Source organism: Manduca sexta, chromosome 3 (genome assembly GCF_014839805.1).
Source record: "Manduca sexta isolate Smith_Timp_Sample1 chromosome 3, JHU_Msex_v1.0, whole genome shotgun sequence".
Classification (NCBI taxonomy): Eukaryota; Metazoa; Arthropoda; class Insecta; order Lepidoptera; family Sphingidae; genus Manduca; species Manduca sexta.
Genome location: NC_051117.1, coordinates 8226667 through 8253594, shown reverse-complemented (window position 1 = coordinate 8253594; position 26928 = coordinate 8226667). Strand labels below are relative to the sequence as shown.

At 35.8% G+C, this 26928-nt stretch overlaps 1 protein-coding gene across 2 annotated transcripts in view; it reads right to left on the bottom strand.

Moving 5' to 3' along the window:
* LOC115442962 (flocculation protein FLO11) overlaps positions 1–26928 on the bottom strand; it is a 52119-nt gene that overhangs the window by 6513 nt on the left and 18678 nt on the right. Inside the window, exons 2-5 of one of the 2 annotated variants that reach the window (XM_030168190.2) lie at positions 1892–1991; positions 1124–1272; positions 808–946; positions 19–132 (exon numbers count right to left, since the gene is read on the bottom strand). In XM_030168190.2, the coding sequence (XP_030024050.1) occupies positions 19–132; positions 808–946; positions 1124–1272; positions 1892–1976 (487 nt within the window). In that variant the 5' untranslated portion in view covers positions 1977–1991. Of the gene's footprint in view, positions 1–18; positions 133–807; positions 947–1123; positions 1273–1891; positions 1997–26928 lie in introns of both variants that reach the window. The other variant, XM_030168189.2, reaches the window with a different exon arrangement.

Below are 26928 nucleotides of genomic sequence, written 5' to 3'. Positions count from 1 at the left end.
CCTATTTTCAACACTTACTTTTGTAGAGCTGCCTCTCCTGATCCCTCTGCAAGTCGTCGAGGAGGGAGTCGAGTTCTTCCACGTTCTGCGTCATCTCCTTGGTCACCTTGGAGCTCTTTACTTTGGAGTATCCTGCATACAATATACAATCGTCTTATTCAAAGTTATAAAAATAGGTACTCGGTTATTAGAAGAAGCGTCCCGTTGCCATTTTCTTTTTATTCTTGATAAAAAACTATTTTTTAAAGAAGAGTGTTTCACTCTAGGTAGGTTATTTGTTTCAATTAGTAATTAAATTCTAGGTGAAGATCAGTTGTAAAATAATTTAATCATGGATATTTCGGCCTTTAAAATTTAATATGACGAAATTTTAAAGGCCGAAATATCCATGATTATTAATTATTTTTACATTTTTCTTTCAACTGCGAGAACTAATCACTAACTAGACGTGAATTTAAATTCTTTACTTGCCAATACTTGTTTAGTTACCCAGATCAAAGCCGAAACAAAATGTATGAAAATGGACCTTGAGCTACCACCTTAAGGTAATTGAAGATATAGTTGTGTCGTGGTTTTACGATAGCTTTCCGCTCGACTTACTATTCATTATTTAATTATTAATTATGCGGAGTTATGTTGTATTATGTTGATCTGGAATTCTTTGGGGAGACCTATGTTTTACAGTGGACTTCCTGATGATGTGTAGTTGGGGCAACGTTGATGATGCATAGAAAGTTAATGGTCAAATGACGCGCGATGGAAGAAGAAGGGAGAGGAAAAGAGAGGGAGCTAGAGGTAATGAGTTACCTGGTGTAGAACTGGTGGTCTCGTAGTTGTAGGTGCGGGTGCCCGTGCCGATTGCGGGCAGGTCCCGCTCCTCCCTCTCGTAGTAGTACGAGCTGCTCTCCGATGCCTTAGGAAGGGACTTCGCCGGGATCGTGTAATCCTGGGAATGAAGTAAATTACTATAGATGCATTTATTACTGTAGGATGTAATTATACTAAGCAGCATAATCCTAATAATCATCGGAAGATACATCTCCAGCTTATATGAACTACAATAGCTTAGTGTTGAAGCTCTATATGCATTGCTATTCATTCTGGATATTCCAAAATTCCTTACCTCAACAGTATGTATGTCCTTCCTGTCATACTTTCCTCCGGGGAGCACCTCCTCCTTGTACTCGTAGTGGTACTCCCTGGCGCCACCCCCAGTACGACTCAAGGAGTTCAGCTTACTCCCCTTCGGGAGCAGGTCGGATTTTATCATATCTGTAACAAAAGAAGTATTTTAGTCTCGGCTATGGTGTTTTTTAGATTTTTTTTATACTAGTATGGCAAAAAGACCCCTTTGTACCTGGTGGTAAATGAAGTGAGGTCCAATACAATGTAGACTGCCGAGAGATGAGCACCCCACGCAAGTCTACCTACGTATCTATCCATCTATGGATATATCCTACTCAGCCAACTAGATGCAAGTTTATGGACTCGTACGTATATTATACTTCTGCGATGATAATTAGAGGATAGATCTATGCAATCCTGCGTGCGTAAGGATTCGCTGGGTCACATTTAATTAGTTTCCATAACTCAAGAACTTAAATCTTTTTTGGAAATATTTTTTAATGTATTGAATTTAAAATTTTACTGCTTTAGTTGTGTCTACCTATTATATTTATGAATAAAGATAATCATTATGTTTGTGGATTTGGAGAATATAATATTATTAACTTTACTTTAACTTCTGACATGGCGCCTATTGTCAATGCTCATTCTTCTTTCGTAGTCATTTTATAATAAGCAGAACTTACCATCAAGTTTAGTGGTTTTATGAATTTAACAATTATGTCTTTTATTCCAAGTCAATTAATAAAGTTACTCGTGTTCTTACCGAATTGTTCGTCTGTGTAAGGCACGTTGCCGCTGCTCGAGTACTCCTTGTACTCTTTGTGCTTGCTGTAGGATTTAGTCGCCATTTTAATATCTCCTCACTGCTCTGGAACAAAAGAGAAGATGCTTAGAACTATGTGAATTGCGGTACTTCCATACAAGTCTAGCAAAATGATTTCTATGACGATTGCTTGTGGTAGAATATTTTTACCTGCCCGAGCGTCCACCGTATACCGTTCGATATGGAAAATACGTATAACTTATCCATAATTTCTTAATTGGGTTTTATACCTATTAATTAAATTTGAATGTCCGCTTATTCATTATAGCACTAGTTTAAACATAAGTAGAGTAAATTAATGAATAATTGTTATATTTAATAACAAATATCAGTCTTGTGTGTATTTTGAATTAACCGGGTGACACCTTACTAAGATTGAGGTCAAATTACATGAGTCATGCTCATTGTACAACATTTATTTAATAGTTTATTGACTACAGTAGTAAGTTAAATGTGAAATTTTTTAGAAGGGGAAATTAATGAATACTTACATAATAAAAAGAATGAAATCAGAACTTTATATTCATTATATTTAAGTTAATTTTTCGAGTCTTGTGCGACTTGACCAGAGAGGATCGGGCAAGATTTCAAAGCTCGTTCCCAACCAGCAGGGGAAATCTACGAACGGGCCTACTAGACTACAGGGGCCCAAAGGAGAATAGGGAGGGACTTGAGGGAAGGAACTAGGAAGAATGGGAACCCTTTAAGGACAGGCGGAGGGGGAAAAAGAGGATAAAGTTCGCGAGTCCTCATCGTCAAAATGAGTTTACAACCATCGGGTATACAATATACAGACTGAACTGTGTGCCTAGGGCCGCGACAAATTGTTGGCGAAATGTAGATGTGTTACAACTCTACCTACCCCTATAAAGGGAATAGGGCGTGGTGTGTATGTATGTAAATACTGAATAGGTTAATTATTGATTAAAAAAAATGTTTTTAAGATGACCCTTAGAGGATCGTAATACATATATTTAATAATTATAGTTTTTCAACGCTCTATAATTCTTATTATGATTACTGATATCTATGAAAACAAAAAATCATCAATGATGCGTATTTTTTGTATATCGCTAGAACAGAAAACATACTTTTGTACACCTATAAGTAATCACAAATGTTTACGCGTAAATATGGCCTTAAAGTGTATTGAAGTGAACGAAAGAATAGTCTTTGAACAGCTGCGCGCCAAATCTGGCAGTGTGGGATTGTGTCAGGGTTTTATAACTGGTTTTTATTTTGCTTAGGAAGTTGTTGAGTGAGAAATACTTTAATTGACATAAAACCATATTAATGTGGGTTAACTGACATAGATAGGACGAGGATATCTTCTCTTGGCACGTAATAAAATTCTTAGTAAGACATTCAAGTCCGAGGAAAAATAGTAATCTAAAATTAAAGTAAATATTTTTTCTAGTTTATCCTGGTATTTCAAAATTTTTTTTCTAGTTTAACCGAATTCAAGATTTTGCATCTCACAACATACACATTACACAAAAGAAAGGTTTATAAAATTGGTCTAAATAAATGTGTATTTTTTTAAAAATCATATTAAAAACAATTCGTTTATTTTGATTGTAACGGTTTTGTATTCGAAGTTTAAAGGTTTAAATTTCGAATCCGAATATTTTATGGCCAGTATTTGTTGTGGCGCCACTTGTAATAAAACTAGGTTTCAATTTGGTTACATAGTTCGAATAACACTAGTTTGTATTACCGTAAACCTATTGCATAAGCGCACCACTTCGAGTAAGGGATGATGGCTAGATGGCGATATCGTCGCAAATACTATTTTATTACAATTATTTTCAAATATATGTCCTAAATCACATGATAATTATTTATTGTGCTTGAAAAAAATGTAGAAAAATATAGATACGATTATTTTGTGCACAATTCAAGATTATTCCAGAATTCCTTGATTTAAATATTTACCACCCTGTTAGTGCAATCGAATCCAATTAGATTTTTAAAAAATTCTATTACATTATTCTTTTCTAATCACGGCTGTAATGTTCTGAATTTTTTTATATTTTTTACTGCGTTTATAAAGATATAAAGACGAAATTCAATCGCGAAATCCTGAATCGCGCTATCAACATTTTCGCGACCGTTCGTATATATACCCCAGACGTTTCAATATACTTCGGGGGTCAGCCGCCTCGAGGGAGCCAGTCGATGCCAAGCTGGTCGAATTTGGCATATGGGAAAACAGATTATAAACCAAGTATATATGTACTCAAATCAACCAAATAAATCCTAACTGATGAACCATGACAAATTTACCATGTTGGACGCCAAACAACTCAGAGGCTTGAACTAAAGCCGTCGCGCTATCTCGACCCCTTTTTGTTTATTTCATTCATACAATAAACAGTAGGTATAGTTAGGTTATATATTAATAAATGCATTTTTTATTTTTCACAAAAATATATTTTTTTAAATTCAGTACACGGTTACTGTAATAATTATTGGTTATCCCTATTTAGTTAATAAGGAAAAGGGAATAAATCGTCAATGAAATTTGTTACTGAATATTGTTTATAAGAAACTCCTTCACCAAATTAATTATCCAAAGTTTCTCCTACATTAAATTTTTCTTAGAAAGAAACGTTATTAAGGATCTTATTCCTTTAAACACACTCAATAATCAACAACGGGCCCGTAGATGCAGTCATCTCTCAATATAGTCTCCGAGGACGGAAGCCCACATCGTGTCGGACACTAATCAATACATACGTGATGCGAAACTCGAGTTACTGTTGCAATGCCTCTTCGAAGCAACATACAACTGCGTCTTGATACTTGGAAAGGAATGGAGTGATCTATTTATTTTAAAGCAAATACTTAAATAACCGTAAATTTACTGAAAAATAATATATTTTTTTATTACGTAGAAAATTCTATTGCCTAGGAGGCATTTGCATTACAGTACGCAGTGCTGAAGTCTCGAGTTCGATCCCGGGTCGGACAGTGATGGGTTTAATACTCAGTAAACGGAGTAAAAAACGCGGCGATAACCTAGTTGGGTGTGGAACGGACTGCCGAGACGAATGTCCGCAGGTTCAAATCCCAAGGGCACACACCTCTGACTTTTCTAAAAAATCATGTGTGTATTCTTTGTGAATTTATCGTTCGCTTTAACGGTGAAGGAAAACATCGTGAGGAAACCTGCACATTTGAGAAGTTCTCTATAAGAATTTTGGAGGGTGTGTGAAGTCTACCAATCCGCAGTAGGCCAGCGTGGTGGACTAAGGCCTAATCCCTCTCAGTAGTAGAGGAGGCCCGTGCTCAGCAGTGGGCAAGTATATAATACAGGGCTGATATTATTATTATGAAACGGAGTATGGAATTTGTGCCCGATATGGCGATAGGGTCACCAGCTGTCATACGGACGGAATACACATGGCGGAAAGTGGGTGTACTTGTTGTGCCTGTAATAATTTATTTGAACCCATAAAATGTTATACATTATTTAGATTCTGTCAATATTAACTCTACCACCAGATCGGAAAGCAGTTCTCACCAGAGAAGAACGGGCAAGAAACTGTGCTTACCTCTCCAGGAATAAAAGGCGTTAGTGTATGTAAAAAGTTTTGATTACATTTATGTTGTTTTAATTATATTTTTGATATAAACGTTCCGTTTCACTCCTTAGCGTATCCTTTATCCTGTTTTAACCCTACAACAGAAGTCGATGCAGTATAATTCGCAAAACGCGATGTTCCTTTACGATCGAGATTTTGGCAATGTTATATTAGTACAGTCTAGTTTTTTCCCTGCGGTGTGGTATATTATATAGTCTATGAATAATTTTGCAAGACACTTAAAAAAATGCATTACCAAAATCGAACGTATCTGATTTTGATGTTCATATTTTATTGTAATTTTCGTCGGCAAAAATGTTAATGATTCACACACATCTGTTATAACTGTTTTAGGTTTTATTTTTACAAAGCTGTCCCAAGTGGTCGCTGCAGCTGCCTTGAGTCATGGGGACAAGTAGAACAGTTCGTGCTCAGAACATAAATATGGAGGTACATAGGGTTTCCTGATATAGCAAGACGCAGCAACCGCCATTTTAGGATCATAAGGTTCCTTGAGTTTCTGATAGCCTGGTACTTAACATTCAAGGTTCGAAGTTTAGTAAATTAACTTACTAAAATGAACTAAATGCCGTTCTTTTTCCAAAGAAATTCACAGATTTTTATATGTATATAAGCTAAAAGCTTATATTTTCACAAATAACTTACAAAACAATTGATTTAAACGCTAGTCTTTCACAATTGGGGCGAGTTTCCGAAATTTGATACATAGCTTGCCGCGCTGACCGCCTTATTAAAAGCTTGGTGTGTTCTGGAAAACTTGACTTTTTGTTAATATTCTTTTTGTATATTTTTTGGATTTTGTGGGACGGGCTGAGGCGAGATTGTTGCTCTATTTTGATTGTATAAAAAAATCTTTATCGCTAACGATGTACCTACTAAATTATTTTAGTGGGGGTGATAACGAGCGGTGACTATCCCCTAATATTAGATACCTTACTAGCTCTCATTCTGATCTAGCTAAAATATATAAACCGACTTCTGCCTCCTCGCAGATTTTCCTCGTGTCTTTATAGCATAGTAACAGATAATAAAATTAGTATACTTTATCTAAGATTAAGACGTATTAACTCCATGGAAGGGGCATTGTACTCTGTGTATAATGTTTAACCTGACGCAAATAAATCACTCGAGGCACATCAAAGGGTTTACTTTCGACCCGAAGCACTTTTAAATCGTTTAATTATGTTTTTAAATATAAGAAGTAGTAATCTGTTTAGGATCTCAGCCTTGGACTGATCAACTTGGCGTGCATTGCAAGAGGCCTACATTCAGCATTGGGTGAATATATAATACTTAATTTGTTTATCTCTGCACCACCTTAAGGTCGACTGGTAGAAAATGCCTTTGGCATTGAGTCCGCCTATATACTCCTCTGTATGTAAAGTGTTAAATAAATAAATATACAGGCTGAAGAAGAAGGAGAAGAATCTTTTTGATGGAGAAGTTCATGAAGGTTCAATTAAAGATATAGTCAGGGGGCCCTATTCCGCCGGGTGCATACCCAGAAGCGGCTCTAGCTCTTATGCCGCCCATGTGCAATCAATTCCTTCGCGCCCCCTAGGACACAATGTAATCTTTAATAAATTTGATACTAAATATTAAATCAAAAGTTATTGTGTAATGTAAAGCCGCTCGCCGGCCTTTGCACGGGCGCAGGTTGTTTGAGAGCGCCAGTGTCGCGAGCGACGCATGTCTCTTTGAACGTGTCGTGTCTAGCGCCCCCAACACACTGCGCCCGTGTGCAGCGCACACCCTGCACAATAGGTAAAGCCGCCTCTGGGCATACCCGACGTTTTGCAGTCACGGACGATGTAATGGAAGAACAGCTATGATGGCCGTGTAGGTAAATAGGGGATTATTTGACCCTCTTACTTATAGCGCAAGTTCATGAAGATTTAATTAATGATATAGGGAGGCCTATTCCGTCTACGGGGACATATTCGACTTTTTGCAATTACGGACGTTGTAATGGAAGAACAGCTTTGATGAATGGACAAGGAAATAGCGATTCTGACTCTTTTACCTACAGCGCTTGCAAAGCTGTCCTTCGATTAGAACACCTGTAAAATCGGATTCGCATAGACTAAAACCAAGGAGGTGGAAAATAGACGTAAAAGTCTATAATGGTATGGTGGATGGTTAGATACTGCCTGAAAACTAACTAAGGTATTGGTTTACGTTACATTACAGGCAGTGTCTAATATAGGGACCCAGTTAATTTTATTTGATCTCAATAATAAGTGTACGAATAGATACCTAACATATGCAAATGTGGATTTATATGTGCGTAGAAGTATTTAAAAAAAAATGTGGATGAAAGTAAGAACATCTATACTTAATAAAATAAACAAAAAATCGCAAATTGGCGCGTATTATGATCCTATAATATTAGAGTCCTAAGAGTCATAATGGATCATAGACTTAAATAATTTTCACACAATCTTAATGTAATACTTAATATAATTTTTAGACTCTATGTTCAATTGATGACGCGCGGTAATTGGTTATCAGTAACTTCGCCTATTAGCAGGGTTACCTCAATCGTTATGAGGAATCTATGTAATATAACTGATGTATATTTAACATTATTTGTATTTACGATGGAGGAGGAATGCCGAGACGCGTTTTATCACTCACATGACGCGTTAAGTGTGTAAAATTGGATGATTTACTGCTCTCGAAGTGAATTAGATTGGTCCTGGGTCAATAGCTGAACTCATAGATTCAACTTAGTTACACTTTGTTACGAGATGGACCGACGACCTGGTGAGGGTCGCCGGAGTCCGATGGATGAGGGCGGCCCAGAACTGGTCCCTGTGGCGCTCAATCGGGGAGGCCTATGTTCAGAAGTGGACGATTCCCGGCTGAAATGATGATGACACTTTGTTGTGGCAGAGGGGAAGGAATTGGAGTTATATCCTAACCTTCGGGAATCCAGGACATGTCACCTCTCTTTGTCTTTTATACAGGCACAGCAGTGACGTCACAGCACCTGATGGTATATAGAGTGGGAGCCAATAGAATGTCGACTGGTATGGTGGGTATTCTTAGTAAAATTTACTCTGTAATTCAAAGTTATGTATGGTGTTGCTAATGTCTATGGACGGCCACATCGCTTACCATCAGGCGAGCGGAATGCTCGTCTCGTCATTGGAGAGAGGAGAGTACGGTAAACTCTAATGGTCTCGACCTTCGACTTTATTACGACTGATGACATATAACATTCTATTGTAGACTATGCTTACATTCTTTCATCTTTCAGTTTTCCAAAAATAAGAAATAAACCATTCCTGACCTGAATCCCCAATAATCTTGCGCATTCAAAAATGCCTTTCCAATAAGGCACGATGGCGCGGCAAGGTGCGTAGGCGCCACTTGCGTCACCCATTCAACACGCCTACAAGCTGAATACATTAAGGATAATGTAGAGAAAGGTGGACTTCTTATTTATAGAACAGATTTCTTGAACGTTGTACTTTCCTTCCTTTAAACACATAAGACGCCGATGTCTAAACAATATTCACACACACACACACACCCACGCCCTTTATCCCGAAAGGGTTAAGCAGTAGCACCACTAATGGACGCACCCTTCGCCAACGAGGTCATAAGGAACGAGTCTATTGCACATCAGGTACAAATTCCAAATTCTTGGTTTATACTGAAAAAACAATATAACTTTATGCGACCCGGGGATCGAACCCACTGCGATTCACACTGCAAAACAACTACGCCACAGAGGAAGTCAACCTCTGAGAAACACTACTATAGAATTAACAGTTGTTTCAACAATCTAGGTACCTTTTCATACGGGCATATGACTTAATCGTGTTAAGTGTACATCACTTAAACGAGTCATTATGAGTCAGAGCTCTACTTTCACTCTCAACATAAGAGTGACGTAAATGATATAAGAGGATGCCTAATGACGTCACGCATACACGCATTACATGCGATGCATAGCATTAGTGAGTCAAGCCGTGTGAAGATACATGCATTTGAATATCGAATTGTTGTCGATTCAGTTTCCATTTAAGTACGTGTTTTTTTTTATATGTGCACGGTGACCCTCCTGCACTTGACGATAAGTGGAGTGAAGTCCAATAGAATGTTGTCTGACGAGAGATGATTACCCCTCGACAGTCGACATAATTATGCCGGCCTGTTGGAATCTGATCAGGCTGATCCCGGGATGCGACACATTTACGTGAGCCATTATAGCGGGATTTAACACTTTGTGAACGGTGGTCGCTATACGAGATATAAAACATATCCTACCACCCGAAAAAAGGAAATAGTCGTATGGTTTTGAGTGGAAGCTTAGTGTGTTTCTGTAAATATTTATGGATTTTATTACCGCAAGTACTAATTAGTTTAGTTTTTAATTGGCAAACACGCTGGCGGTTGAATGAGCCGGTTTGGCCGAGGTATCTCGCAGAAAACTAACAAAGTGACCGATTACTGTCATGTTTCGTATAGTGAATGATATTTCTAAAGACCCAAACTAGCCCTTTTCTTAATTTCGTTAAGAGGATTAATGATTATTGTGGGTGCTAAAAATAACTGAAAATCACCATTCATTTGCATGATTGTCGAAGCCAAAAAAATCGTCTAAAAATGTAAAATATATTGAAAATATTTGAAGAAATTTTGAAAGAAGAATAAAATAGTTGATCAGTCACAGACATACAAGTTATTTGATATTAATAATACAATTTAATCCAGAAGTAATATTAATAGCGGTGAAAGCCTAGTTAGGATTGAAGGGTCTGCCGAGCCGTATGCCACAGGGTCAAAACCCAAGGCACACCTCTGACTTTATGAAGGTACATGAGTTTTCACTGCCAATTATCGCATGCTTTATCGGTGAAGGAAAATATCGACAGGAAACCCACATACCTGAGAAGGTATGTGACGTCTGCCAACTCGCACTAAGCGTGGTGGATTAAAACCTAAAACCTCTCAGTAATATAGCCCTGTGCTTAGCAGTGGGCAGCAAACAATGCAGAACTGGTTTATTAATATTACATAAATATCAGCTGATATTGAATGTCCCACCGCTGGACACAATTGTTTATACTCATGAGACGCCAAGTGACAGTAAGAAACGCAATAGCACAACGGACAGCTGACAGTTGATTTGCGCGTGCGTCTGTTTACCGTGAGGCAAGGACAGTTTTAAAGAAAACCGGCTATGACAACCACACAAATTGATAGCTTCTAAATAAACTATCGTATCTAAAAAAATAGCGATATTCACTTTTTAACATTTCCTTATCTAGATACTGTTTACTACTAAACACATTAAAAAAAAGTTAGTTAATGATTTTTAATGTGTTTTTTTTTTCATTTATTAATTTTAGAACTAATTTTGTTTGATAGTTAATAACGAACCGCTTAAAAGTGAATGTCGCTATTTTACCAGATACGATAGTTTACCTAGGAGCTATCGAAATATCATTGTATACAAACAATAATTCTTAGTAACTTTTTACAAGAAACAAAGCAGAAATATCTTACGATGACGTAAGTGCATGACGCTGTGCCAGTTCATTTCTTGGTCGATTTTTATCGACAGCGCGAGCTATCTCAGAGCATGTACCTTGACCGCTATTTGCCTTACAAGATGACATCATCTCGTTTGCTTTTCATTTATTTTTGCTACATCCTCCCCCTCACTCGTATGGACGTATGTAGCCGTCTCTTTCGCGCACGCGTTTTTGGAATAAAGGTCTTTCTTATTATAGCTTTTAGGGCTTCAGACCGGACACATAAAAAAAATTATGTTGAACGGGTTTTGTTACGTTTAATGCTTTTTGCTTTTGTTAATTGCGAAGTTTATTTTTATAGTATCGAAAGTGGTCTGGTTTAAAAGTATATTCCGAAGAATGTTGTGACTAGGGAAACTCAAGGATTGAGAAAAGAACGAAATTTATATTAAAGACAAAACAAAGACCTTTAGGAGTCGTGGTATTAACACCAGTATGATCAACGGGGTCCTTAAACACCCTTGCTAACTAAAAAGATGACAGCAAAACACAAAAGAAACTGAAACGTAATACAGAAATCCGTTTCTTTCTGCTCAGTACTAGCTTAGAGTAAAGAATTGTGCCTGGAATTACGGGACCTATTACCTAACATTGCTAACGAAATATGGGTGAGAAACTACCTACCCCTGAAAAGGGAAAAAGTAATGTGTGGGTACATATATTAAAAGCCGAATACTGAAGCGCTTATTATCCGGCGCATGAGGTCACTGATCGTATCAATTAGCACACAATTTAGCACAACGTTTCTTTCTTTGCTAATGAATTACTCATCTTAACGAATCGCGGACGCATTGCATTTGAATTTTTATTCTTTGTTGCATTTTGTTGGTTTAAAATACTTGTTAAGCCTCGTCTGATGGTAAAAAGACTGCCAGAAATCATTTGATCTTTAAACGAAATTGTGGAGCTTTGCTTGGCACTGCGATCGACCCTTAAGAATTGATATTCGATTTTTTTTTATACGTATATATGGTAGTGAATTGGGGTCCAATAGAATGTCGACTGACGAGAGATCATTACCCTTCGGCAGTCGACACAATTATGCCGGCTTGTTGGAACCGGGCATGCACAGGTTGATCCCGGAACACGACACACTTACGTGGACCACTATGGCGGGTATCACCTATTGTACGGTGATCGCTATCCGGGCGGATATAAAATATATCCTACCACCAGCAGTCTTTTAATTAGTAATGGCACTGGTTAATGTTCTTAAACCAAAACACAACAATGTTACTACTAGAAGGAGGCATTGTGGTGGTACTGGTACTCAGCCAGGCTCTCGTATACCAGTAACTAGTTCATACTAGTTACTTAGTCTGTTGCTAACTTCTCGATGATAATTCAGCTCTTGTTCTGTTCTTTCGTACAATGCGAGTATAACTTTTCTGTAAGCTACGATAGTTTCTGCAATATTTTTGCGTTGATGAATCAGTCATCAATCAGAGACTATTTCAAGATAAATACTTGGAAGCAAGCTATTAATTTCACTAATAAAAACAATGACTCATTCGTAATTGTGTTTATTGAAAGATCAAAGGCGTTTATCAATTAAGGACGACGCCATTTATGTTTCCTGTCTAGATTTATACTAAAATTGGTTTGGCTTTTGCTTTTTAGAATACCTTGAAACACCACTCGCACTTTAAAAGACGAACTGTGGCAAAACGGTTTTAAAACAATTGAGTTAATGATTTCGTAATATACAATTGTCATACATTTCGAAAAATAAGTATTGAATAAAATTTTATATTATTCAAAACTTAAGTATCATTAAATTTTAAACGGAAGTTTAATCGCGGGTTGTCAATAAAGATGTTTTATCCTTACTTCCTAATATTTCGATCATTGGAATATATTCGTAGGATAAAGTGCAACTCAAACAAAGCATTAAAACTGACAAAATATGTTTTATTTTAATTAAAATCGCGATAAAACTCGAAAAGAAGTTTAGTTTTTATGTCTAACATTCGCGTAAACATAAGAAATCATTATAGAATATCTATACTATTATATAAAGCTGAAGAGTTTGTTTGTTTGTTTGTTTGTTTGTTTGTTTGAACGCGCTAATCTCAGGAACTACTGGTCCAAACTGAAAAATTCTTTTTGCGTTGGATAGCCCTATGTTCGTGGAGTGCTATAGGCTATATATCATCACGCTATACCCAATAGGAGCGGAGCAGTAATGCCTAATCTCAGGAACTAGCGGTCCGAACTGAAAAATTCTTTTTGCGTTGGATAGCCCTTTGTTCGTGGAGTGCTATAGGCTATATATCATCACGCTATACTCAATAGGAGCGGAGCAGTAATGGCTAATCTCAGGAACTACCGGTCCAAACTGAAAAATTCTTTTTGCGTTGGATAGCCTTTTGTTCGTGGAGTGCTATAGACTATATATCATCACGCTATACCCAATAGGAGCGGAGCAGTAATGGCTAATCTCAGGAACTAACGGTTCGAACTAAAAAAATCATTTTATATTGGATAGCCCTTTGTTCGTGAAGTGCTATAGGCTATATATCATCACGCTATGACCAATAGGAGCAGAGCAGTAACGGCTAATCTCAGAAACTAGGAGTTTGAACTGAATAATTCTTTTTGTGTTGGATAGCCCTTTGTTCCTGGAATGCTATAGGCTATATATATCATCACGCTATGCCCAATAGGAGCGGAGCAGTAATCGCTAATCTCAGGAACTACCGGTTCGAACTGAAAAAATATTTTTGTGTTGGATAGCCCTTTGTTCCTGGAGTGCTATAGGTTATATATCGTCACGCTATGACCAATAGGAGCGGAGCCGTAATGAAACATGATGCAAAAACGGGGACAATTTATTAGTTTTGAGAGCTTCTGTTGCGTGCGCTGCGTAAACGGTTAAAGTTATGCAACAATACATGTATGACGGGATTGTTCCTCTTAAAAAGTTCTACAAAAATATCATAAAACAAAGTCCCGCGCTGCATCGGTCTGCCCGAACGTGTTAAACTTAAAAACTACCCAACGTATTAGGATAAAATTTGGTATGGAGACAGTTTGAGACCCTGGGAAGAACATAGGCTCCCGGGAAAATATATAGCGTGACTTTTATAACGGAAAACTTCAGCCCGAAAAACTTTATAACGCGGGCGGAGCCGCGGGCAAAAGCTAGTGTAAGAATAAACTTGTCAATTTAATTAACTTTTATTCTTCTTATATTTTTCTTTTAATATTCTGTCAGGTAAAACATATTTAATGGATAATTTTTATGTGCCGAATCCGATTGATAAACCTTAACTTTTACTGATATGTTGCCTTATTCCGGGATTATTCGGGAATCAGGATAGGTGTTTTAGGCGGGCGGAGTCATAAGTAATACCAAGTATAACCTTAATGTCTAAATTACGGGCCGGCATAATTGTGTCGACTGGCCAGGGATAATCATCTCTCGTTAGACACTACAGATTCCACTTCACTTACCATCACTTTGGCGTGCCCTTATAAAAGATTTTTTTTTTTTTTTAATCTTTATTTAAGGAGCTTGGTCGTTATTTCACGACTATGTCGCTCCGTACGTCCACTTTTATCCATGCCTACTATTTTTTTATAAAATCAAAATATTTTTTTAATAAGCCTTTAGCCTCTTCCGATACTGGAATGGTCAAAAAGAAAATTGACAGCAGTAAATTGGACAATTGTGAATACGTTAGTACCAAACATTTTGTTTAAGAATATCAGTGTACAAACAAGTGCCAGAGTTAGCAAGGAAACTGTGTAGGTTATCTCGACCTGTGATATACCACTTCCTATTTAGACGTGAGGCCAAGACCGGTTGTGAGTGACGCCGGCCGGTGCAGGGTTGACAACTTGTATACAATTATTTATTATTGTAATATCAGCCTTGATTTTGCCACGGTTGCGTAGATGTATTGACGCGGTATGACTACTGCTTTAAGGTCCCAAATTCAGATACCATGTCGGGTAAATTCATACTTGGTTTTTCTCGGAATCAGGAAATTGCATGATGTATTTCCAATATCAGTATACTAAAAACAGTGTTTTACCAATACATGCTCATAGCGCCCTAATTTTAGACATATATTACCTTGAAATTTTTGAAAACATTCTTATTTTTTTGGTGGGGAAAATTGCGTTATCTCTACCACTAATGGGAAAAATTTCGTTTTTTATTAATATTTTAAATTAGTGCCAGTGATAGTGACAACCCTAACAACAACTCTCATTACCTACGAATAGGTACGAAACAAAAACAGTTGGACGCGGTTATGTTGAAGCTAATCAATTAGGTGTATTTTTCCCATTATTGCGTTAGATTCCCAAGGCTCAACCGTAATGAATTGATTGAAAGTAATTATATTTTGTTGCGTGGTTGTTTGATTATTGTCCATTATTTATAATGTTAAACAAACTTGGCGGGGACAGTATCCAATATAGGGTTGCAGTCATCTTCCAGATGGAAGAATAGAAGTAAATACTTCAGAGGGCGCCACGAACGCAAGATGGGTAAAGTATGGCTTATTGAAGCCCTTCTTGTGCCTTGGATAGCAATGTGAAATGGGATTATTTGTATATCAGTTGTGATTTCGATAGAAACTTTATTTCAACACCAATAATGTCTGATGCCAAACAACTAGAAATCCTCTCAATCCTTATTTCCTTTTGTTGACAATCGGTCACGTACTTCCAATAAATTCTATTGAATTCATAATATATAGATTTATAACCTATGCAATACATAAAGCTTTGTTTGCTTCAACGCGCTAATCTCAGGAACTACTAAACCGATTTTGATTTTCTTTTCACTAATGTTTAGCTTTATTACTGCGGAGTGCTGTAGGCTACTTTTTATCCCGGAAAAAACTATTTTCCGCGGGCAAACCTGCATGCAAAAGCAAGTCACTTTCTATAAGGGAAATAACTATTACTAATAAAGACAAACTCCATTATTTTCTATATATTATGTTTGTTCTTAAATAACAAAGCTGTATTTAATTTTTCTTTTAGTAAAGAAAAATAAATTTCATTAAACATTCAACATAACCTCATCCACTCATTGAAATATATTAATTAACGCCAGTGCAGATGAACTAAAAACTGGCATGTCCTAAGGAGTCCACGTCTTGTCGTTTACACGCTGATTATCTTCCTGAATGCCTATACTGTATTGAATAGAAATACTTTCCGATTATAGATCGAAAGAATATGTACATAGATCACAATTTTCTAAGAATCATAAATATATTTACATAAGTTTTACTCTATCCGCAAAAGGCTAGGTCCTAATGCGTCCTCATTGTATTATGAATTAATCTTTCCTAGCCGAATTTCGTCACGGCGCGGCGGCCAATCTCATCGGAGATCAGCCAGGTACGCAGGAGATATTATAGTGCACAAGTGTGCGCAATACACAGATGCACTCTCTGTTCCTTCACTTTCATAGTCAGGATCAAAGGCCTTACGTGCTTTTCGAGGTACGGGGTTATCACACCACGTACTTCCTGACTCCGACCTGCGCCTGAGCAATTTTTAAGAACCAAAAACCCAGTCACTAATATTTTTGGCCCGATCTGGGGTTCGAACCCAGAACCATAGTGTGGTAGTCGTACTCGAACCGTTTAAGCATTACAATTACGCCAACGAGGCAGTCAATAATTTGGGCTCTCTCTCATAGTAAGATGTTAATTATATGGGTATTTATAAATCAAAATTAATATTAAAATGTTTTAGGTCTTATGTCAACAATTTTGAAGTTGATTGATGTTATATTTACGTTTTAAAATGTATTTTGACCTTTCCTTGATAAGATTGTAGCGTGCAATAAATTCAATGTAATCTTCAATCCAAGGTTTTAATAACAAATCAAACAAATAGTTAGGTACTTAATACTAATTCTACTTATTGCGATAAATACATCCCATTAAATTTTTCATTCAATAATCCTCTAGGTAAATAAAATTACTATGGAAATAATTCCTAGACAAAAACAACCATTTTTTAATCTCTATCCTAAATAGTAAATATCAATTACTCACTCTTAGCAAGTAATTACAAAGATCAATTATCTTAAAAAAGTAGTACTCTGATAGTCATGGATTACTAATCCAATATACCAAATATTAACCAGAACTATTGTGAAATAGCTAAGAGCCTACGCATTCGCGGGACTGCTATACAGACGAGGTCATTCGTCGTGAAATAAAACTTAGGTTATGCAAATTATACCGGTTTTTTAGAAGCATTCGTGGTATAAGTGTAACAGATAATTCTTTACCTTATTTAGGAAGTAAATAAAAATGTAGCACAATATATTACATACAAACTTTTCAATTCAATCAATTTAAACTTCTTAGATTTTGTTATTGTACACGTAATTTACCTATCTTTCTGCCGACAATGTAAGGTATAATTGAACATAAACTTAAAGCCTTACTAGTAAACATAAGTACTTATAGCATATCGTAAAAAAAATACATTTTTAAAATAAAACTATTTTTCGGATTATATCGTGGTTTTATAATATTTTATTCCCGACGTTTCGAAGACTGCAGCTTTCGTGATCAGAAGTACTTTAAAATTACTATACGTAAGTGAGTAAATCACACATCGTATTTTTTGTGAATATATTCCATTTTATTTACGGTTAGAAGCCAAAACACCTTCAACTATAAACGCCGTGCCCTCTCCACCCACGGTATCATCAATTTATCAGAATCATCAAGCAATTCCTTCAACTAGGTGACATCATGCAGGTTGCAATAGCGACCTCACGTGGCTAGCTATTCTCTTCATATCTATGTATAATGAATGATGTTTATTATAATTGACTTGTAATTGTTTGTCGCTTTAATTGTGAGAGTGTATATGGAGGCACGGGGTTCCATGCTCGGGGATGTTAATGATTTTTAACAGACTTAAAAAACCATTCAAAATCTAAAAGTGGTTACTAATTTTGGAATCGGTGAGTAATTAAAATTGAACTTTGTATATTGTTTCGTATATACATATTATGTATTTATGTAGGTTTAGCTGGCAATTATTTATTGTTTTTTGGCGGTTTTTGAAAGCGATATTTTTTTTACTAAAAAGTCTTTATATTATAATGGAAATATGGACTGTGACTAAATACGAACCTACCTAGTAGTTACTTTCTTATACGATGTCTATCAAGTAAGATAACCACAAAATATGATTGTCAGCCATAACTGCTACCATAAATAAAACATTACTCCGAAAGATAATTAAGACGTGGTATTTATTGCTGATAAGAATCTATTATCTGTGATATCTCGTGCTTATATTATACAGACGTTAAACACTGTCAGTCTTAAGTACATATAAAAAATTAGCAAAGCTATACTTATATGAAACGCAAAGCTATGCTTAAAAGGTTCGTTTTACAGGCAAATTGTCAACTGATTGGCCAGGATTTTTTTCCTTTATAACGACAGACTTTCTATATACATCAGAGGATAAATATAAGACCAGTATCTGGCAGCACTTTCACTTCCACTGAATTTATTTTCCTTGAAAATCAGTTAGTCAAGTTTTATTTGTTAAAATAAAAAAAAAACTACTCTGGAATAATAATGAATATTAATTTTTGTTAAGTGAGTGCACGGTGACCATTGTATTACAATTATTACTTATGTGTCGTTATGTTATGCTCATGTAAGTGAGTTATTTGTTTTTTTTTTTTTATTTATATTTGTTACTTTTAAGTTAATAGCGGCGATAGCCTAGTTGGGTGATCGTGAGGAAACCTGCATACCTGAGAAGTTCTCTATGGGAATTTTGATGGTGTGTGAAGTCTACCAATTCGCACTAGGTCTAAGGTCTAATCCCTCTCAGTAGTAGAAGAGGCCCGTGCCCAGCAGTAGGACAGTATGTAATACAGGGTTGATATTATTATATTGAAATAAGCACCTTCTTCACCATCTCATGACACACCATATAGAATTTAATTGTTATATAAAATCATTGTATTTGCATTATTCCAGCCTACGTATGCTTTAACTACACGGCACGCATTGCTCACCTACATTCGTAATCGATTTTAAATTGCCTCCGTTAATGGATGTTCATCAGCATTGTGATAATCTAATCGACTGATAGAATTAAATTTGATTCGAGAATTGAGAATGAAATAAAGGGGCACATGTTTTGTGTTCAGTTAAACTAGGAACGAAACAAGCATACTATAAAAACCATTTCTTCTTTTTCTTCTTCAGCCGTTGGAAGTCTGCTAAATAGGCCTCCTCCTAACATTTCCAGGCCAATCAATTACAACGACCTGCATCCAGCGGACTCCTGTGACGTATACAAGGTCATCTGTCGATCTTATAGAAGGACGTCCAACGTGCACAAACATTGCATTTAAAGCTAATAACGCTTTGACTATTCAAGTTATTCAATCTCAGGTAATGTTGACTTTATAAATTTCTTTTTTCGAAATGAAAGTATACAAATTATGGAAAATGTAGGTAAATATTGTACGTTTGACTTTTCTGACTACCGACATCTCAGTCTACTCCGTGACCATGGAGACTGCACCCTTCGAAACGTCAGGAGAAAATCATATTAAAAAAACAGTTAAAATTCGAAAAATAGATTTATTCGATGTTTAACATAAGAAATATCTTTCTTGATCAGATTTTAGTAATATAGTTTAGTTAATCTATTTTAATTTACGTAAAAATGTACATTTGACAACAACGGTTAAACAATATCATAATCTTTACTCCCACAATACTTGAAGCGGAACAAACACTTGCCGATCACAAACATTTGTTTCAAACCTGTTTCATTCTTCGCCTATCGGCCAAATTAAACACCTAAAACACCTTAAACACCTAAAACACCTTAAACACCTAAAGTCTTCAAAACTAGATCTGACAATATCGAGAGATTGCATTCGAAATCGAACGAACAGTTGGAACATAAACCACAGAAACGTGGGCGGATCGGTTTAAAGCGCCACTTGCCGCCCACGCAGAGCTGTTAGTCTTGTAGAATTTCGTTGGGAAACTGCGCACTAATATTATAAAGGGCTCAGTTACTTCCGACATAACCCTTCCGCTCAATTCACAAATATACTTTTTTTATTGCTTTGAATGACAAGACGAGATTGCCGTTCGCCTGATAATAAGCGATACGACCGCCCATAAACAGTAGAAACACCGTCCAACATCTTGAATTACAAAGTATTGTTTGGTATTTCACTGCGCTCCTGAGACATGAGATGTTAAGTCTCATGTCCAGTAGTTACACAGGCTAAAATTTTCTTCAAACTTGAAATGAGTGTTTCCTGACATATTCTTATGAGACTATTTTTTTCATGGGATGCAGATGAATAGAGAATTCTTTATTTCATAAGACTTATCTATATTTATAATAAATCTGTAGAGAGGTCAATTCTGTACATGAAATATATTTCCAAAATAACTAATCTAAAATAAAACAGCTAGTATTGTTGAGGATGCACAGGCAAACACAAAACGTTTTTATGTGATGTGAGCTGGCAGCATAATTGAATTGTGGAAATTAGAATGATTAACAATGTCAAGTTGTTATTTAGTGTTATGTGCTGACTAATTATGGTTGTGTTCTGACGTGCAATGTTTTACAAATACATAAGTCATTATTCAAATGAAAATCTAGTTCGCTGTCAATCCTGAAGCACGTTAATTCTGCTGTGCAACTCTGCTAGAGTGGCTCATAGCCCAAGAAGTATAACAATAGACAGGGGCGATATTTCCAGATAATCTTGATTCACAATCATAATAAACTGCTACATCTGACTGGATAGCGAGCACAGCACATACGGTGAAAACATTCATAGTCGGTTTAATCTTGGACTTTATTTTTGGTAATAATTATGAGAGTATATAATGCTTAACATACGAAGGGCTTCAACATTCTTCCAGCTAAGGTCGATCAATAATTAATGAAGCCCACGTCACACGAACTATAACCATCATAAATAATCATTTTTATAAAATTTTTAACGCCTTATTCATAAACGTTATTTATCTAAGGACATAGCATCGCTGTGATAACAAGTCTGTTTCTCAGCTTTGTTTATCTGACAGCTTGCTGTTTCTTCAGCTTTGTTCATCTGACAGCCAACTAGATTCAAGTTGTATCTCAATATTAGCCAATCACAACGGCCCTATGTCTACGCACTGCGAAAGCTGCCATGCCGTCAGCACTGAGAAACAGATTTGTTATCACAGCAATGCTCCGTCCATAGATAAATAATGTCTATGAATAAAGGGAAGTCTTTAAGGTACTTACATATAAATATAACGAAATTCGATGCACAAAAATATTGTTAACTTTAGAAGGAAAGTCATAAGCAACGTGACATCATCTCGATAGTTGTGAGTACATGACTCACGTAAAATTTTATTGACTCCTTATTGGAATATGCAAATTTATTTTCACAACGTTTTTTACAATGTTTAGGTTATTTTTTTACCTAATGCACAAAACTGAGCAAGCATACGCAGATATCTATACATAAAAAAAACAAAGTCCCCTTTTCTGTCTGTCTGTATGTTATCGATTTTCACAAAATCTTCTGAACGGATATTTATGAACTTTGGTATGGAGATAGTCTAAGACCCTGGAACGGTTATAGGCTACTTCCTACCACAGGAAAACATATAGCCGGGCTTTTATCCAGGAAAACCCATCACGCGGGCGAAGCCGCGAGCAAATTCTAGTTATTTATAAAGTAAAGAATAATGTATTTTATTGTCATTGACACATAAATTTTGGGATATTTAAAAAGCTCACAGCACTAATGGTGTCAACCAATACCTTACCAGCACTAATGGTGTAAATATTAGATTTGACTACCCAGGTGGCGTAGTTGTAATGTGTACGCGGTACGAGTACGACTATCACGCTGAGGTCCTGGGTTCTGGTGACTGAAGGCTGGGGTAAAAAATATTTGATATACATTTCATTGCAGGTGACTGAATAACATATGTGAATAAGTGCCGGATTTATAATTTTTACGAGTGTGGGCCACTTTATTTCCGCCGCCCCATGTAGGTAGGTTTATGTATGTAGTTATGTAGGTTTCTTAATAATTTTCCATTTATTTGTATTATTTATTTATTTATTTATTGAATAACACACCAGTGACACATGCATCTAGAAATCACAAATAATAAATAATAATACAAATTCTGATACATATGACTATTAAAGGTATGCACAACATTCTCACACAAATAACATCTAGATAGAATTACAAATTAAAATTACAAAATAAAATAAAACCAGAAAAAACTATAACAAACATAACAGAGCCTCGTTTCGGGATTAAAATGAGTGGAATAGGGGACCGGCCTATGCTTGATTTTGTACATTATTCTACATGTAATGGTTAATAGTACGAAAAAGAAGCACTCCTGCGAAAACTGCATAACAATTGGTTAAAAAATGAGCGAGTAATTCATATTTAAAATATTGTAATGTGCAGAAGTGGGCACGATGTGGGGATATCGCTTCATCTCTTTTTTTCGCACGCGTTGTAATTCCCGATGACGTCACAAGTGGATATTTCGTCTCTTTTCTGTTTCTTGTTAATAACCCCTTCCACCGAAATTCAAAGACTTATAACTTGTTGATTTTTTACCGGATTTTAATAATTCCTTCTGTGTTATAATTTATATTATGTAAGTATTTGATAATAGTAAAGAACTAAAATGAGTCCGGTACCCTATTATGGAAGGCACTAAAGTTAAATAAACGAATGATTAATTAAATCGAGTGAGAGTCTTGTGATATCTGCCGCCTATTTACAAATCCAGGACTGGTGTGAATCATGATGATTGATGACAGTCCAAATTGAAGATTTAAAAATTACGTAATATGAATAACGTATGAAAGAATGTAATACCGCAAAAACTAAGCAAATAAAAGCCGTATATAACAAAGAAGGATGCCTTTGTCTACTTTATTCATGCACATAAAATCCTTGCTAATGAATATGACATCTAGCCGCAGAAACCAGTTTGTTAATAAATTTATATCAACGATCTGCGAGCGAGTCATCGGATGCTGTCATCGGTGGGTCCTAAAATATCGTTTATACGAACTGCATTACGCATTTGAATATTGATCTTAAAAGGATTCTATTTAGATTATACCAAGTCTTATATTATAGAACTGGATGCGACGGGCCGAAGACAGGGTAAAATGGCGCATATTGGAGGAGGCCTATGTCCAGCAGTGGACAAAGATATAGGCTGATGATGATGATGATGATGATGAAGTCTTATATTTATGGTAGTGATGTGCCAACTCGGGATAAACACAACTCGAACTAACTCGAGTTGAAATTCACGTAACTCGAGTACAACTCGAGTTAACTGGGTAAAATGAAACTGAGTAATGATTTGTTTTGGGTTATTTATACAAATGTAATGACTCACCAGGTGAATTTAAATAAAAAAGGAATTTATTTATTCATCATGCATTTATGTCTTTAAGATTAATCTTCGTAACATAAATAAGGTAAGTATTTACTTGAGTTAAAGAGAATTCAACTTGAGTTGACTCGATCTAACCCCAACACGAGTTAACATCTATAATTTATGGAATTAGAATCTTATATTTCGATAAGGACTCTCAACATGAGAGGCTTTTCAACATGATATAAATTTTATCTTTGTTTATGTATGAACCAGTGGCGAAGGACTAACTTTTCCGAAAGGAAACCCAACGCAACTTATAGGTTCTAATATGCATAAATGCGGTTTGCAAATCGTTCTAATCTCTGCCTCTTCAGCCGGTCCCTCATTACTGAGGACCGTGATCCCAAGGTCATTCAGCAGTCTTCTCCACGAGGCGCGATTTTCGGCTTGGTTCACCACTACGCTCATTGGCGTATTTAGGGAGTTGGCGGCCTTGGACCAGCGCTTCGGATTACACCCTTCTCGTCGCTTGCCTAAATCATTCTTATGATTACATTTTACATAAATTATGAAATGGAAGACGACAGGAATCAGTTTATATAACCTTTCGCCACTGGTATGAAACATTCTAATGTTAAAAACTACAAGTATACATTTCAGATTAGGAAGAGAGAAGCGCTAATGCATTATCGAAAATATTTTCCCGTCTGCATTCTACGTAACACTAACATTCAAATACCAGACCGAATACTCGAAGGTTAACCGAAATAGATTTTTTACAAACGAAAACAGGAAAACATTAAACTTTGAACACAAAAAGTATGCTCTATTCTACTTAGTATTCATTTGAATTTGGAATAACGATAAAATTCATAGACTAAATTTTATAGCTTTTATTTTTCATCGATACTAAAATTAATCGATGTTTTATCAGCATATCGATTCCAAACTTCGTCAAATGTTTATTTATGAACCAAAATAACTCAGCTACACTTTTTAGTCATCTCACGCGTCTACATGTCATATTCACTAGTTGCTATGGGAGTGATTCAAAAGCAAAAATAGTCTAACACCCACCATCTCCCCTCTCCGTCTAACACGTAGTATACGAATATTTCTATCTCGTCACCTACACAGGTATTCAAGGAGACTCAGTAATTTTATGAATGAGTGTTAATAAATGGGTAAACAACGTTGCTAACCTTCGAGATACCGACTACAATGCAATGATTACTACATAACTACACGTGCTGGCTAACTACTAAATGACTGTAACTGCCTTTGATTGTAGTAACAATGGAATATTGCAAGTGAAAAAATGAATTGTTGAATGAGTTTTGGAGTCTAGTAATATCAGACTTTAACTGGATTTGAACTGGGACTGATGATCTTTTATAAATTTTGAATTGGCTATATCTGTAGTGAATTTCCCTATATTTAAATAAATCTTCTTATATGGTTTGATAGCACACTAAGAAAACACATCTTAAAAATTAATAGGTCTTTGTTTTAGCGTTAAGAGGTGGTTAAGAATTGCTTAAATAGCTGTTAAAAACTTCACCGGTTTCCTAGTTTAAACCTTATTAAGAGGCGAGATGGCGCTGTTTTGATTTACAGCTGATCGAGTATATTTGTGTGTGATATTGGTTCCATAATAAGATAGATGACAGATAAACAAATTTTTACAGAGGACATGATCGTTCGTCTTGGAGTGAGAATCGAACGGGCTTCTTCTTAATTTATAGCTAGTTTACAGCTGACTCTACAATGGCTGTTCAAAACTATTAGACTATAGATATGAACGCAGTGAGATATTTATTTATTATATATAACATTAAGAAACTCATGCAATAACCTACACCATAGTTTATTAATTAGTTAGGAAGATAAGTAACGGTGTATAGACTTTAACTATTTATAATCGAACTCAATATCATTAAGATAAGTGACTACCCGCCATTTTCAATAAAAGATCCCAATCGCTTTTTCCGATCTATCTTAAAAATAAACCAATCACAATAAAGTTTCTTTTGACGTGCTTACAAATGAGTTATTTTTGGTTCATTCTCAGAATCGGATTGTAGATTAAGATTAAGATTGTTTATTGGAAAGCTGTATAAGGCAGATAGCTTACTAGATCCTTAGGCAAAAATCTAATCTCGTACAATTCCATTTACTTCGGAAACAGCTGACAAACTTTCTATCAAGGTCACTACTTCATCATAATTGAACTGAACACCAGCACATTAATTTAACAGCAGATAGCGTGTTTTTATTGTTTTTAATAGAATTACATCACCGTGTATAGTAATAGCTAATTTACAGAACAAGGTCGTCTGGTGAAAAATTTGAATAACACCGCATGATCGCCTCATGTTCAAAACTGCATACACAAAACAGGTTGGTTGATAGGTTTTGAACGTGGCTTCGTTTTCATGGAATTCGGTTTGCGACTATTTAAAAACTACGTAATATATTTATTCATTCTTTCAGTTCAAGTTTACCAAAATTCATCAATATTGGTATGAATTATTCCGTTAATATTAATGATATTAAGATACTTTAAATAAGTATAAAATGTACAATATATTACAGAGAGAAATGACATGATGATAACGGCATATAACCGTCACGTTATATCCAAACTTTTGACATGAAAGGCTTCCATACAATTGCGGTATTCATTCAGATGCTATATTACTTTTGAATCTCAAGGCGTTTCCTGGAGCAAAATATAATTACTGCTTCAACAGAAATACCAAATTTTATCTTCGATCATTTATTTACATTGTGGATAAAATAAATTTTAACTGGGAACAGATCTAACTTGCTATTTTTTTATTCGTGCATGGCAGTGGCCACAAACATCAGAGAGTAAATAGAGTAGGGTCCAATGTGTGTCGACGAGAAATGATGACCCCTTCCCGGTCGATGCGATTTTAAATTCGGGATCACATCACCGCTGACTGTTAAATCGCAAGCCAGTTTCAATCAAAATTGTTTATTTGTAAATGTAGGCAGATGTTTAACAATAGATGCCAAAGTAAGTTCGCTACATTTTACTTATAATAAGTATCTCAGGTTTTAAATAAGATAATCTAAACCAAATTCTAATACTTATACGTACTTTATCTGTCCAGGATTTCATCAAGAAACATTTATTTGTGAAAGGATTTTTAAGTTTTTTTTTTAATAAATTAACAATATCAATATCTTTAACATCTGAACTAAATTTAATTTGTGTAGAATAAAAAATCCTCATAAATAGCAGTGATAAGCTTTATTTTGTTACTAATAAAAATACATTCTTAAAATTAAAATTATTCTGTAAACTTGTTTTGCACGCCCGTCCGTTGATGCCTATTTAGATAACTATTTATGAGCTGATTAAAATT